At 39.1% G+C, this 14,391-nt stretch overlaps 1 protein-coding gene across 2 annotated transcripts in view; it reads right to left on the bottom strand.

The window, feature by feature from the left end:
- Positions 1–14,391, bottom strand: part of Arhgap10 (Rho GTPase activating protein 10) — a 415,566-nt gene that overhangs the window by 307,860 nt on the left and 93,315 nt on the right. For both annotated transcript variants that reach the window (XM_017802706.2, XM_008851102.3), the window contains exons 2-3: positions 5,614–5,709; positions 5,480–5,541 (exon numbers count right to left, since the gene is read on the bottom strand). In XM_017802706.2, coding sequence (XP_017658195.1) covers positions 5,480–5,541; positions 5,614–5,709 — 158 coding nt within the window. The remainder of the gene's footprint in view (positions 1–5,479; positions 5,542–5,613; positions 5,710–14,391) is intronic.

Here is a 14,391-nt window from a genome sequence, read left to right as displayed (position 1 = left end):
GTAGCAAAAACAATGAGTCTTTCTGCAAGGAACAATATATTCTAAAATGAAATGGAGATCTTTTTTAAAGGTTAAAAACTCGTTCAATTTTATGTCTTACAGGGCTTATACTGAGTTCAATATTGTATAACTGTATTAATTCAACTGTGAACCTAGAAACTTGCACCCATTTGTGGAAGAGATGTACTCTTGCTCTGGAATGTGTTACTGAGTATGTTAAACCTGTAGTGAAATGCTTCTTTTAATCATGTAGTCATTAAAAAATTTTAAAAAAAGATTTAAAAATCAACAAATATAAAATGTATTATATTTAAAGAGGAAGCATGGAAATCTATGTCATGTTAATTAGTAGAGGTGATAAACATTGCCATTGAAATCTACCTGATGACTTTATAGACATACACAGGCACCAAGGATCCACATGCAACCGATTATGACTAGTAATAATCAGATACATACAGATTAGAGATGCATGCACCAACACCTCAGTGTTAGTAGCAAAAACAATGAGTCTTTCTGCAACAAACAATATATTCTAAAATGAAGCGGAGATCTTTCTTAACAGTTAAAAACTCATTCAGCCGGGCATGGTGGCACACGCCTTCAATCCCAGTACTCGGGAGGCAGAGGCAGGTGGATCTCTGTGAGTTCAAGGCCAGCCTGGTCTACATAGTAAGTTCCAGGACAGCTGGGGCTATAGGAAGACCCCATCGCAAAAAGACCAAAAGAAAAAAAAAAAAATTCAATCTTATGTCTTACAGGGCTTATACTGAGTTCAATATTGTATAACTGTATTAGTTCAACTGTGAACTTAGAAACTTACACCCACTTGTGAAAGAGATGTATTCTTGCTCTGGAGTGTGTTACTGAATATGTTAAAGCTGCAATGAAATGCTTCTTCTAATCATGTAATTATTAAAAATTTCAAAAAGTTTACTGCACGTTAAATAGCAGAGGTAATAAATATTACCAGTTAAATCTACCTGATGACTTCATATCCATACTCGGGTACTAAGGATCCGAGTATAACTGACTGTGACTATTAATAATCAGATACATAGAGACTGAAGACACATGTGCAAACATGTAAGTGTTAGTAGCATTAAAAATGTAGGAAACAGCATATCTTAAAATGAAATGGAGATCTTCTTTGAAGGGTTAAAAACTCATTCAATTTTATGTCTTACAGGGTTTATACTGAGTTCAATATTTTATCACTGTATTAATTCAACTGTGAACCTAATAACTTACAGCCACCTTTGAAAGAGATGTATCCTTGCTCCAGAATGTGTTACTGAATATGTTAAAGTGGTAATGAAATGCTTCTTCTAATCATGTGGTTATTTTTAATTTTTTTTAAAAAAGTATAAAGCCAATATTAAATAGGCCATTGAAAGACAGCTCTAGTTAACAATGACAAAGAAATAGAAATTTTCCCTGGTGAACAGTAAAAGTAAGAGTTTAATATTCTCTTAAATAAGGATTTATGGAGGAACCATATATAAGAAACCACATTAATTGCTAGAAGTACAGAGGTTAATAAAAATATGAGTTTGTCCCCAAGGAACTCAAGTGATTAGTACTGTTTTCTAGACACCACTTTGCATGAAATTAATGGTGTGTCTTGGTAGAGGGTTATAGTACACGAACTTCTGTTTTGATTACGTAGTCATGTGCATGATGAAGGTGTGGTAGAGGTCTAGATAGAATGGGGTGATAAGGGACCCCATTTAGTAGATACTTTGGAACTAGAATCTGTAGCATTTGATTAGAACAGCATTTGGTAATCATTTTAAATATATGAAATTAGAGAGAAATATCACCAAATACAGAGCACATGGTGAAGGCAGGAAAGAGAAAGAATGAATGGTAGAGAAAAAAATGGCCAAGAAAGTGATAAATTCAGCTTCAGATCTACTGAGTTTGAGGTATCAATAAGATGTCAAATAAGAAATGTGTAGAACATGGGCTGGGGCATAACACTCTTGGTAGAGTGCTTGCCTAGTATGCACAGAGCTTAGGTTCAATCTCCAGCACCATTAGTTCTGGTGGCATATGGCTGTTATCTCAGCACGTTGGAGGTGGAGGCAGGAAGCTCAGAAGTTTAATACAATCCTCAGCTACATAGGGAACATGAGGCTAGCCTGAGATATGAGACCTTGTCTGAAAAAAACAAAAATAAGAACAGATTGTAGAACAGAAGTACCTAAATGTACACTGAAATCAAGACTAGATTACTGTATGTAACATACTTACCATGTGGTAAGAGTAAAGCTGAGGAATGCAGGAAGATGTAGGCTAAAGACAGAAGTGCAATGCCATTGATTTCATGCAAAGAACAGGAGCAAAGAGAATTTAAAAACTGATTTTGAGAACAAGTTACTTATTTGCATGTCCAGAAAAAGCAATTTACAGTTAAAAGATTCTATAGATAAGTACTAAAGGACTCATCTCTATTTTGAAAAACTTTATGTAAAGGTAATAAAACCGACTATCTTCATTATAAGTCTTTCAGAAGAGTTTTCCTTAAGAGACTGTTAAGTTAAAGTAGTTTACAAAAAGGTCATCTTTCCCAGATGAAAATTTATTTCTAGATATGGAGAATAAATTTCTAAAAGATGAACCTAAAATATATCCAGTATATGTGTATGGGGCTATATTGTATTGAAAATGAAGTCTAGAGAGTGCCTGGAGTTTGGGTCTGAGGAGGCTGTGATTTGGGGATAATACATAGCTGACAACCTGTACTACCACTGATGTAATTGTGACCTTTGCCTGCCTGGAGCACCTCAAGTTCTTCAGTGTTTCTCTGTACACATGAGAGAAAGCAAGGAAGAGCTTTGGAAATCTAGAGAGTACTTGAAGAAAACGCAAGAGATGGGCAGTAGAGAGAAGTAAATAGCATGGCTTCAACTGAAGCAGGAGTTTCTTAAGACAATGAAGGCCCTCCCTACCCTCCCTGAGGCTCTGCCCCAGACTCCCAGCTGCAGCACAGCCTGTTACCAACAGCCACAGGCTTCCTGCTCTTGTCTTCCCACCAACCACACTCATAAGTTCATCACTGCTCCTAGTCTATTTAATTAACTTGGTAATTACCAGCTATTCTCCAGGACCACATTGAAAATTTCTTGAGGTATTTGTTCTTAATCAAAGTTTGTACTAATACATACAATTATTTCTGCTTAAGCTTTTAAAAGTTTTAAAGACTCAAGGCAGCCCTAATAATTCCATTCAATTTTCTTTTTTCATATTTTATTTATTGTTTTACTGTTTGTGTATGAGTATACTGCCTGCATGAGTGTTAAGTGCACTCGTGCTGTGCAATGTCAGTGGAGATCAGAAGAGGGCATGGGATCCCCTAAAACTGAGTTACAGGTGATTGTTAGTTGTCATGTGGGTGCTGGGAATAAAACCCGAGTCCTATGCAAGAGCAGCCAGTGCTCTTAACCACTGAGCCCTCTCTCCAGCCCCTCCATTCAGTTTTCATACTTCGAAAAAAAGTGATCACTAACAAGATTATACAGCGGTACCATTTAATGTCAATATGGGTTAAATGTCATACTTTCCAACTTTTATTAATTTCATTATCATACTCTTGATAACTCATGAAAGTTCTATTTCTAATGATGTTTTAAAGGTCAGTAGAAAACTATCAGTTAGTTGCATGTAGTGGCACATGATTATAATAATCCCAGCACTCTATACACTAAGGCAAATGATACCATGCTCGAGGATAGCCTGGGCTACACAGCAAGACCCTTTGCTCAAAAACAAAGTATGAGAGACTGGAAAAATGGCTCAGTGGTTAAGAGCACTGGCCGCTCTTACAGAGAACCTAGGCTCAGTTCTCAGAACCCACATGGTGGCTAACAAGTGTCCATAATTACAGTTCCAAGAGATGTGCCTACTTCCTGCTCCTTGCTCATATCTGTTCTGGACTACAGCATTTTTCACTGCCTGCTGGTGTACCGTATCTATTATCGCCTCCCTTGCTAGAATGCAACCTCTGTGAGTGCAGGGACTTTGCAGTGTTTGTCACTGTGCCCTCAGATTCCAAACATAAAATGAAATCAATAAAGATTTGCCACATGCTCAGGATCCCAGCAAATAACAACTAAATGTCAAAGAAAGCAGAGCACACATACACACAAGCCCTCTGATATTATTAATATAAAATAAACTGAAAAGTTCCATCACCAGCCCATACCCTCACATCCCTACATTATACAGTTGAAAGACGGCATCACAGTGGCACATTTTTATCTGTTGGCATATTTAATCTTTCTTAAATATCTAAGAAACTAATGACTATAACATTACACAAGTAGTAGTTGAACCTGTCAGTGTGTGTCAGAAAAATCCATGTGACCACAGTATCTTCACATGTCCTCCATAGAATTCTGTGTTTTATGTATACATTCATTTATGTGTACACTGTCTGCAGGTGTGTGTGTGTATATGGAGGCCAGAGATTGACATCAGATGTTTTCCTCAACTGCTTCTCCATCTTAGGGTTTTTTATTCTTAAATCATTTATTTTTATTTTATGTGTATGAATGTTTTACCTCAATGCATTACATGTACCTTGTGCATGCAGTGCCCAGAAGTCAGGAGGGGACAGTAGATCCCAGGAAACTAGCGCTACAGATGGTTGTGAGCCACTATGTTGGTGTTGAAAACCAAACCCAGGTCCTGTGCAAGAGCAGCAGGTGCTCCTAACTGGTGAGCCATCTTTCTTGCCCTTCACTGTGTGTGTGTGTGTGTGTGTGTGTGTGTGTGTGTGTGTGTGTGTGTGTGTGTTAAAAGACAGGGTCTTGGACTCAACCTGGAGCTCACCAATGTAGTCAGTTTAGACAGGAAGCCCCAGTAATCCTCCTGTCTCTGCCTCCACAGCACTAGAATTACAGGGGCATGCTGCCGCGCCCAGCCATTTTACATGGTGCTGGAGATCTAAATTTGGAAAATAAAGTACTTAACCAACTATGACACGGATGTTCCTCTGACCCAGTGATGACAAGCCATGGACCTGCCTCCTTCCCACGCTCTGCAAAGAAGCCACTCCCCTTCCCTCTTCCAGCCAATTGGTTGACTATAGCCACTTGCAGGGGAGGGGCTGAGGGTATAAAAGCTGGGAAGACCACCAGGCTGGTCTCTTGCTATTTTGTAAGGCTGTCAGAACCACAGGATTTATGTCTGGGTGTGGTCTTTCAAACACAGCCGTGAGTGGGGGGCCACCCGCTTGTCTGTGAGTAACCGGCACCCCAAGCTCAGTTAGCAAGTCCAATAAACTCATTAAGATTCTTCAAACCGGGGTTTGGAGAATTTTTTCCTCAGGCTGTCGCAAGGACCTTGGGAGGTGGGTACTGGATGCCATGTGCACCTCCCAGCAGTGAATTTAACTTACACCAGCTAAGACATCTGCCTGATCCAGCTTCTACCAGACCTGCTAGTCAATTAATTTATATCCCCATCTACTCACCATAATTTCTCTCTGTTCTTCTAGGTTCTTCAGAAAGTTCGAAAATTCCCGTAAGGAAGCATCTGTAAGGAGAAAGGAGTGAGTCTGTGCTGGGCAAAGCAAAGGAAAATACAATAGACCTCATGCTTTCTTACCTATGCAGCGCTCATCATCTGTCTCAGCATCACCGATAAACTCAAATTTAAAGTCTCGGAGGGAGTGAGCAAACTTCCGCTGGGCTGCTGAAAGACCTAGAAAGAAAGGAATATAGATGAACAGGGGTCCTTGCTTTAAGCCAAGGTCTACAGGAAATGTATTCCTGCTATGATAGGTGGATCAATAGAACCCTGTTCCACTCAGTACGTGAAAACACATAACTTAAGCCCTGTCATCCTCTACCTGGCACACTCCCAGGTCACCTCTGCCTTCTAGGCCACACCCTAGAAGTGAAGAATCCTTTATTACCTCTACTGCCTACTGCTTCCCCAGACCTAAGGTCCAAAGTTCGGCGGGGCAGGGGGCGGGGGGAATTAAAAAGAAGCAGCACCTCCCAGGGATTGATGAGATACAGACAAAAACAATCATTTCAAACACTAAGTCTCAAAAGTCCAAGGACAGCCAGCCAGGTGCTCTGAACTGATCACAAAAGCAATCTACTCCAGCCAAAGAAAACCAGATATAAAAAAAAGAAAAGTGTCTGTAGAAAATAGCACTACAGACGTAACTATGGCTAAGATTAAATGGCCAAGATTTTGAAATACCTTAAAATAATTCTCAAGCCCCAAGTCAGGCTTGGTGGAATGCACCTTTAATCACAGCACTAGGAGGCAGAGATAGGCAGATCTCTGTGAGACTGAAGCCAGCCTGGTCTACAGATTGAGTTCCAGGCCAGCTGAGACCACAGGGAGACCCTGTCTCGAAAAGAGAAAAAAAAAAATTAGAAACCTCCCAAAGAACTACAGGTACTGTAATCTTATTTTCATTACAGATTAATAGAATAGCAGGAAGCTCCACTTCTAAAATAAAGCAACAGTTGTCATGTGTATTCAGTAATAGAGCATGAACTTATTAACATGCATGTGGCTTTGGCATGATTAACTTGCAAGAAAAAGTTAATATGGAAGGACTAAGAAACTCTAATTAGGTTAAAATTCTAATGATATGGAAGACTGAAAATAAGTGTGCACAAAGTGCAAATAACTGCTTTAAAGCAATGGCATAATATTGAACTCAATTTAAAAAAAATGGGCAAAACTTGCACTTTACAAGAAGTGAAAGAAATTCCAATAGCCTACAGCCATATGAAAAGGTGTTCATTCATTACTGGTCATAAAACTGAAAAACAAAAACCTCAAGATGCCTTAACACACTCATCTAATGGACAAAACTCTTACTTTGACTGTGTGCAAAGAAATAAACGCTCTTGTGCTGTTCAAACAAATATGGCACAATTACTTTTTTAAGTAGTTTAGCATTATTCAGATAAATTTGATGAAGACCTAAAACCAAGAAATTCTGGAAACTTCCAAAATTCTTGCACATATACTTGTAGATATGAACTAGAAAATCCACAGGAGAAGGAATCACTGACAGAGTCAAATACTGGGGGCATAGTCTCCTAACAGCACAAAAGAATAAGGTATATATAGGCATACAGTACAAAGTTCAAAAAACTAACTAAAAACACAGATAAATCTCACAATTTGGAGAGAAAGAAGAAAGCCACGAAAGAACATACTCATATGGCTTTCCTACAGAAAGTTCAAAATAAACCACAAGTGTTTGTTTACATTATATATGTAGGTCACAAAATCATAGTATAACAAGTGTATTATGATCTCAAATCAAACAAGTTCCCTTCTAGTACAAGGAAGCGGGATGCAGCCAGAGCTACTGGACAACTCAGTGTCATCATTTCATAACCTCTAAGTTTTGTGGATATTTGCTTTATTCCTCTTCTTTAAATCATACATTTGTTTCACATGCGTCTATATTTTTGTAATGGTTGCATGATTTGGGTACAGGGTTATGGAGGATCACTTAGGGCTTCACACATGCTAAGTGTGTTCAATACCACTAAGCTATAACTCTAGTTCCAGATAAAAACTTTTTAAGTGGTAAAATAAAATTTAAAAAAAAAACTATACTCTAGTTGTTTTAGGTAATTCTAACATGACTTAGTTCTATTATAATTCTGGTGATAAACATTGTTCTCTAAGATTTAGGCACACTGGCCTGCTACTGGTTCACACACACCAAGCTCATTCCAAACAGCTATCCCTTAAATGCCCCAATCATTCCACAAGCTTACTCACTCCTGAAGGCAAAGCTCACTCTAAAACAAGTCTCCCCTTGTCTTGAAGACCTTCACTAAACTTCAGCTCACTTATCACCTGAAATTATCTTAGTATTTACTCTTTGTCCTTTATCTTCCCACTCAAGTAAGTCTCCTAAAATAGTAACTGACAGTTACTATTCTGTATGGACAGAATTAAATACTCTAGAAAGTTAATTTCTAAATATATCAGTTTTGTATAATTCTTGGTGTTAATTGAATAGTAAATTAAATTAGGGTTCAATTGCATAGCTTATCTGACATCTTTCTGTATATAACATGTCTTACCTCTGGTTAAGTATTCAGTCACTTTTTAAAAAAATATTCTAACATGTAAAAATATGGGAGGCTGAGTCTGTGAGATCGAAGCTAACCTGGTCTTCACAGCTACTTCACAGGTCAGCTGGGGCTACAGGGAAACCCTGTCTCAAAACAACAAAACACAAACAAGATTTTTCCATCACTCATTCTGCCCTTTCAGTTGATCTTGTTCTGATGCTACCACAGTTCAGGGAGCAAAGTTTGACCACATCAAAGCCCATTCCTTTTAAGAATTACAATGTTCAGGATGGTGTAGTGGCACACACCTTTAAAACCGGCACTCAGGGAGCAGAGACAAGCAGATTTCTGTGAGATTAAGGCCACCTTTGTCTACGTAGCAAATCCCCAGGCCAGCTGGAGCTACAGGAAGACTTTGCCTAAAAAACAATTACAAATGTAACTGTCTTTCCACTAGTACATTTTATTTTGCTTTTCCTCTTTGAGGTAGTAGAGATGGAAAATAGGGCTGTATGCATGCTATGCTGCTTTGAATGAGCAATGTCTCCCAAAGGCTCACATATTAGAACACTTAGCCCCAATTGGTGTTTGTGGAGGTTTACGAGGTATGGTCTCCGTGGAGGAAATATGTCACAGGGGGCAGCTTGAGAATTCACTGCCTTGCTCCGCTTCCAGTTTTCTCTCTCTGCTTCCTGCAAGTGGCTGATGAAGTGAGTGCTCAGCTTTCTGCTCCCAAGGCCTCCCGTCAGGCCTCCCCAGCCACAATGAATTTACCCCTCTGGAACCATGAGCAACAAACAAACTTTCTGTAAGTTGCCTTGGTTATGGTGTTTTATCACAGCAAGAAGAATGTAAGTAATACAGATGCTGAGCAAACACTCCATTACTCAACCACACCTGCAGCTCTACCTAACACAGTATTTTCCACACAGTTCATACTTTTACAGTTATATCCTGCTTTTCCAAATAATATAATGTCACTACAATTTAGTGACTGTAGTAGAGTCCATCAAAAGCTTTTTTCCTCTCTAGCAACATTACACATGAAACTGAACCAGTTTCTGGTTGACTATATGCAAACACCAGCACCACTCCTCAGTAGAAGAAAGACACAAGGAGGCCACTAGGGGAAACTCGTTTTTAATGATATGAGTTGTAGGCTGACTTGCAAGGATTATTTCATTTACTCCTTATAATGAATTGGCAGGCTAATATTGATGGGGGGCATGGGTATGGATGGGTGTGAGTAGGTGTGGGTACATAGTAGGTTCATAGATATTAGTGATTTGACTAGGCCACAGGCATCTTTAGATAGCTGAGAGTAAGCATCAACTGTCTCAGACATTCACAAACATCGCTTCCTAATACCACTCTAACCTTCAAAATAGTTCACATTATCCCCAGGTCCTTGCCCAGAGTACTATGTCAGATAATTCACAATTGGCAGAGGGCAACATTATTGACTTTTAAGTGCTAGTTTTATATTCTACAACTTTGCTTAAGTTGTTTATTCCTTTTAAAAGGCCTGAAAGTTGGCGTTTTTAGGGTTTTCTGTTTATAAGGTCAGGCCCTATGTGAACATGATAGAGTCCACCGAAAGCGTTTTTAGGGTTTTCTGTTTAGGTCAGGCCCTATGTGAACGTGATAGAGTCCACCAAAAGTGGTTTTAGGGTTTTCTATGTATAAGGTCAGGCCCTATGTGAACATGATAGAGTCCAAAAGCCTTTTTCATCTGACTTTCTCCTTTGTAATTTAATGTCTTCAGTATCTTGGGGCTTTTGTTTTTTGTTTTGCCTGATGACTCTAAGACTTCCAGTAATAAAAGTGGTCAAAACAGACACCTTTGACATGTTCCAGATCTTAGAAAGTTTTATTTCCTGATTGAATACAACACTTGCTGTTGGCTTGATACAGTTTTCATGTCAAGTTACATTCCCTCCAGAAGTAATGTTTAGCATTTTCTATCAAGAAAGAATGTTGACTTTTAACAAATACTTTTGTTTATACTGATGATCATATAGTTTTGTTTTCCATTCAATTGATGAAATATATCATACTTAATTTGCATATGCTAAATCATCCTAGAATCCTTTTAATCAATCCAGTTGATCAAGATGAGTATCTTTGCAAATTGCTGTGGATTAGGCTTGCTAGTATTTTGCTGAAATGTGTGCATCTATGTTCAAAGAACTTGTGTTGTCACTTTGTTCTGTTTTAAAATTTTACTTATTTATCTTCTGCTTGTGTGTATGTGTGTGTGAGTGCAGGTGTACATACGGACTTCAGAGGGCAGCTCTTGGGAGTCAGTTCTCTCCTGCTACCTCATAGGATCCAGGGATGTAGCTCGAGTTGTCAGGGCTATGCGCAAGCAATTCTACCCACCAAGTAATCTTGCCAACCCTGGTTTTGCTCTAGTGTCCCTGTCTGGTTTTGGTATTAGAGCAATGCTGGCCATGCAGAATGTGTTTGAAAGAATTCCCTCCTTTTGAACTTTCTAGATTAAAGAAGTGTTTATAAATCAGTGTTTATAAAGTGTTTGTAAATCAGCAGTGAAATTGTCTGGTCCTGAGGTTTTGGATTTTATTCATTCATTCATTCATTCACTCATTCATTTTAGAGTCAGGTCTCAATCTCACAGCCTAAGTTAGCCTCAAATTCATGGTGACTCTCCTGACTCAGTCTCCTGAGTGCTGAGATTATAGGCATGAGGCACCACATCTACGTCCTGAGCTTTACTTCAATAGCTGTCTTTTAATTACTGATTCAATTTTACTATTTGTTATTGGTCTGTTCAGATTTCCTCTTTCTTGATGATTAAACATGGTAAAATGTGTCCAGGAGTTTGTCAACGTGGTCTGTTCAGGTTTTCTATTTCTTCAGGATTTGATCTTGGTTGGGTGTGTGTCCAGGAACTTGACCATTTCTGTTATCTCACTGTTGGTACATATTTGTTTTTAACAATTGCTAATGATCCTTTCCCAACCACAGCTTAAATTCTTGTTTGAAATGCCTCTAGACCCCAGCATAAATGGTCCCTGCTTATCCTTATTCATTTTATAAGTGAGAAAAATGTTTTTTAGAGCAGAACTGTGTACTAACAACTTCTAGTTAAGACCATGAAACAATAGCTAAAAGTAGACACTGTTTATATTGTTGTACCTTTACTGTACTTCCAGGCAACTGAAATGACAATGTGGCACTGATCATGATATCATTAACTACCACTTCTTACAACATCTAAAGCATCAGTGTCAATGCTTGAAGAAGTGTGGCATGTTCTATTATCCTGGACTTGAAAAAAAAATGAGCAATGAGTGTAGTTTTCTTATCCAATACAATACAGGAATTTTACAAATCATATTGGATTTCAACACCCTTTATTAAATAGAAAAATTGCAATGGGCGTGGTGGCGCACATCTTAATCCCAGCACTCAGGAGGCAGAGACAGGCGGATCTCTGTGAGTTCCAGGCCAGTTAAGGCTACAGGGAGACCCTGTCTCAAAAAGCAAAAATAGAAAAATTGCAATGGGCGTGGTGGCGCACATCTTAATCCCAGCACTCAGGAGGCAGAGACAGGCGGATCTCTGTGAGTTCCAGGCCAGTTAAGGCTACAGGGAGACCCTGTCTCAAAAAGCAAAAATAGAAAAATTGCACCTAGAAGCTTGCATTCCTTGGCATACAGAGACCTAATAATTAGATTATCAACCATGCAAGGTCTGCCAAGGAAACACTTATCTATTCTGCACATTCAAATAAGTATCAAAATTCACCCATGTTTTGCTTTGAACGACAGGGTTCAGATCATAAGAACCTAATACACTTCATGCCAGATTCTTGCCAAAGAAATAATGCTGATATTAAACCAAGTAATTGGGAATAAAACAAAATTCCTCTAGGACTGTGAGGTGATTTCATATCTTCATTCACGGTTTCCAGTTTTACAAAATCAGCAGCGCCACTACATGTAAGAACAGCACCATGGCTTCTTTCTTCAAGTCAAGAAAAAAATAAAGCATATTGCAAACTTTAGAAAAAAAGGGGGAAGGCAAACATTCTTGTGGGCCCAGAAAGCATTCCTGGGCTTGTCTAGGCCTGAAGAACACGTCAGAGGTTGTGCTAAGAGCAGCTCATGGGCCAACAGCCCATGAGTACTATCAAGTTAAAATATTCCTGGTCTTAACTCTGCAAGTCAGCCCAAGTGGGTGTCTATTACTAAGTTCTTATTCATAGAATAAACAACATCTAAAGTCACTGGACTGATGAGTTATGACAAACTGATAGGGTATAAAAGGAAATCAAATTGAACCTACAAAGTACGTATGTCCCCAAACAAATTTATAAACCTGGAGTGGAAGGCTCAAAGCCTAACATAGTACTTAATAATCTGCTACTGTTGCCCAAAATAGTCGATTAATTATGAAAAACTATTCAGAAACCCCATTATCAAGTCTACACTCAAAAGTATTATCCCATCTTCCTACATTCTGATGCACTGCATACATTCCACAGAAGTACAGATCAACTGGAGCCAGGTAGTGTCTACAGAGAACACCTGCCACAACAAGCTATTGCATGAGAAACGGACTCTGGTAGTGACCCAGCTCACTGGTTTTCCAATTGTTGGGTCACAGATTCTTTTGTTCAGAAAACCTTATTTACAGTAAAAAAGTACAAAACCAGACAAACATAAAACAAATAGCCCATCTTTCTTATCCTGAGCCACAAATACAGTGGCTGGAAACAACACATTCATTCTCTTTCAGTTTAGGAGGTCAGAAGTATGTGGTCTGATAACTGGAAAAGAAGTGGGTCAGGTGAGCAGGTATCACAGGGCTGAGTTCCTTCTGAAGGTTCTACGGTTCCAACGTCTCGATCTTGCCCAAACTCCTTAGCTCAGAGGCCCTATTACCAACATTCTGACTTCTGCTTCTGTCATCACATCTCCTTTTGTGACTCTTTCAAGGACTACCAGGATTACATTTGGCCTAAGGACAATCCAGGATCATTTCTTCCCTCTGAGTCCTTAATCACATCTACAAAGTCTTTTTTTTTTTCAATCATGTAAAATAATATTGACAGTTTTCAGGGATTAGGATGAGCCATCTCTAGAAGACTATCTCTTATAATGCAAGGTACTCTACTGATCGTTTTCCATTTTATTAACTCAGTTAACTACCAGAACTCCATGAGGCATGTGCTATTACTATGACCACTTAACAAAACAAAACAGACACACAGGTTAAGCAACTTGCTCAAAATCATACAACCAGAGAACAGTAGAGATAAGCAAAGCTGCTCAGGTGAAGGTGAAACGAAAAACCTGCTCGACTAGAGGCTGGCTCCCAGAGAGGTCCCCCATGAGGTCACACATTTGTCCAACCTAAAAACAAACTGTACCACCTCCCATCTTCATCTGACAATCCAAAGAACAAAGGCACAACACTGGGTGACCAACTCGGTTTCACGCACCTATTCCAGGTGAACTCTAACAAGAATCCAGGCCTGTTCTTTCTCAGGCATGTCAGAACTGTTTGTGGTTTTGGCATAATCTTACAAGGCACAGAATGGCAGGGGCAGGCACTGCTGTCTGTAGGGAATACACAGTCCAGCAGTTAAAGAGCACATGCCAAAGAAAGGCAGCTAAGGACATGTATTCAGGTGTTTACATGAGTGCTTAAGGAGTCCCTGTGTGTTTGGAGGTAAAAAGAAAAGTGACTGGGCTTTGGGGGAAAAAAAAAATCATATGGGCCAGTTCAATCCCAACTTCCACCTTCTCTAATTGCACCGTCATAAACAAAGATGGCTGATGGGCTGACCAACATCATAATGGCAAGATTATGTGCTGAAAATTAACATGACTTGGCAATTAGGCTCCACTTTTTTGGCTCTCAGTTTCATTAAAATTCTATTTTGAATCCCTTGAATCCTCTGAGATCCAGCAGCAGCTGAGTACTCCCTCGGAAACTTTGAGACCCATCAGCCGAGTACTCTCCGCTCTCTTCCTCTACAGTGGCTTCACAAATGCTTGGAGGCATTTGAATTTTCAAGTCTTAGTATAACTTAAATAAGCTGGAGTGGGAATCTGATCTTAAGAGACAATATAATATAATGAAACTATTTCATATGACAGAAATCAAAGGCAGAGTAAATTAGAAGTAGTGTGGCTTATTTAAAAGACAAAGGCACTTGACCATCCAAATACAGGTTCAAATACTGGCTTGACATTGTGTGTCTAATTTGAGGCAAGATACAAGCTTTTCCATTTACAGATTTACTGTTTACAAAATGAAAATAACCAGAATGCCACAGAGTAGCATG

Source organism: Nannospalax galili, unplaced genomic scaffold, assembly GCF_000622305.1.
Source record: "Nannospalax galili isolate Female #2095 unplaced genomic scaffold, S.galili_v1.0 scaffold585, whole genome shotgun sequence".
Taxonomy (NCBI): domain Eukaryota; kingdom Metazoa; phylum Chordata; class Mammalia; order Rodentia; family Spalacidae; genus Nannospalax; species Nannospalax galili.
This window is presented reverse-complemented; position numbering and strand designations above follow the sequence as displayed.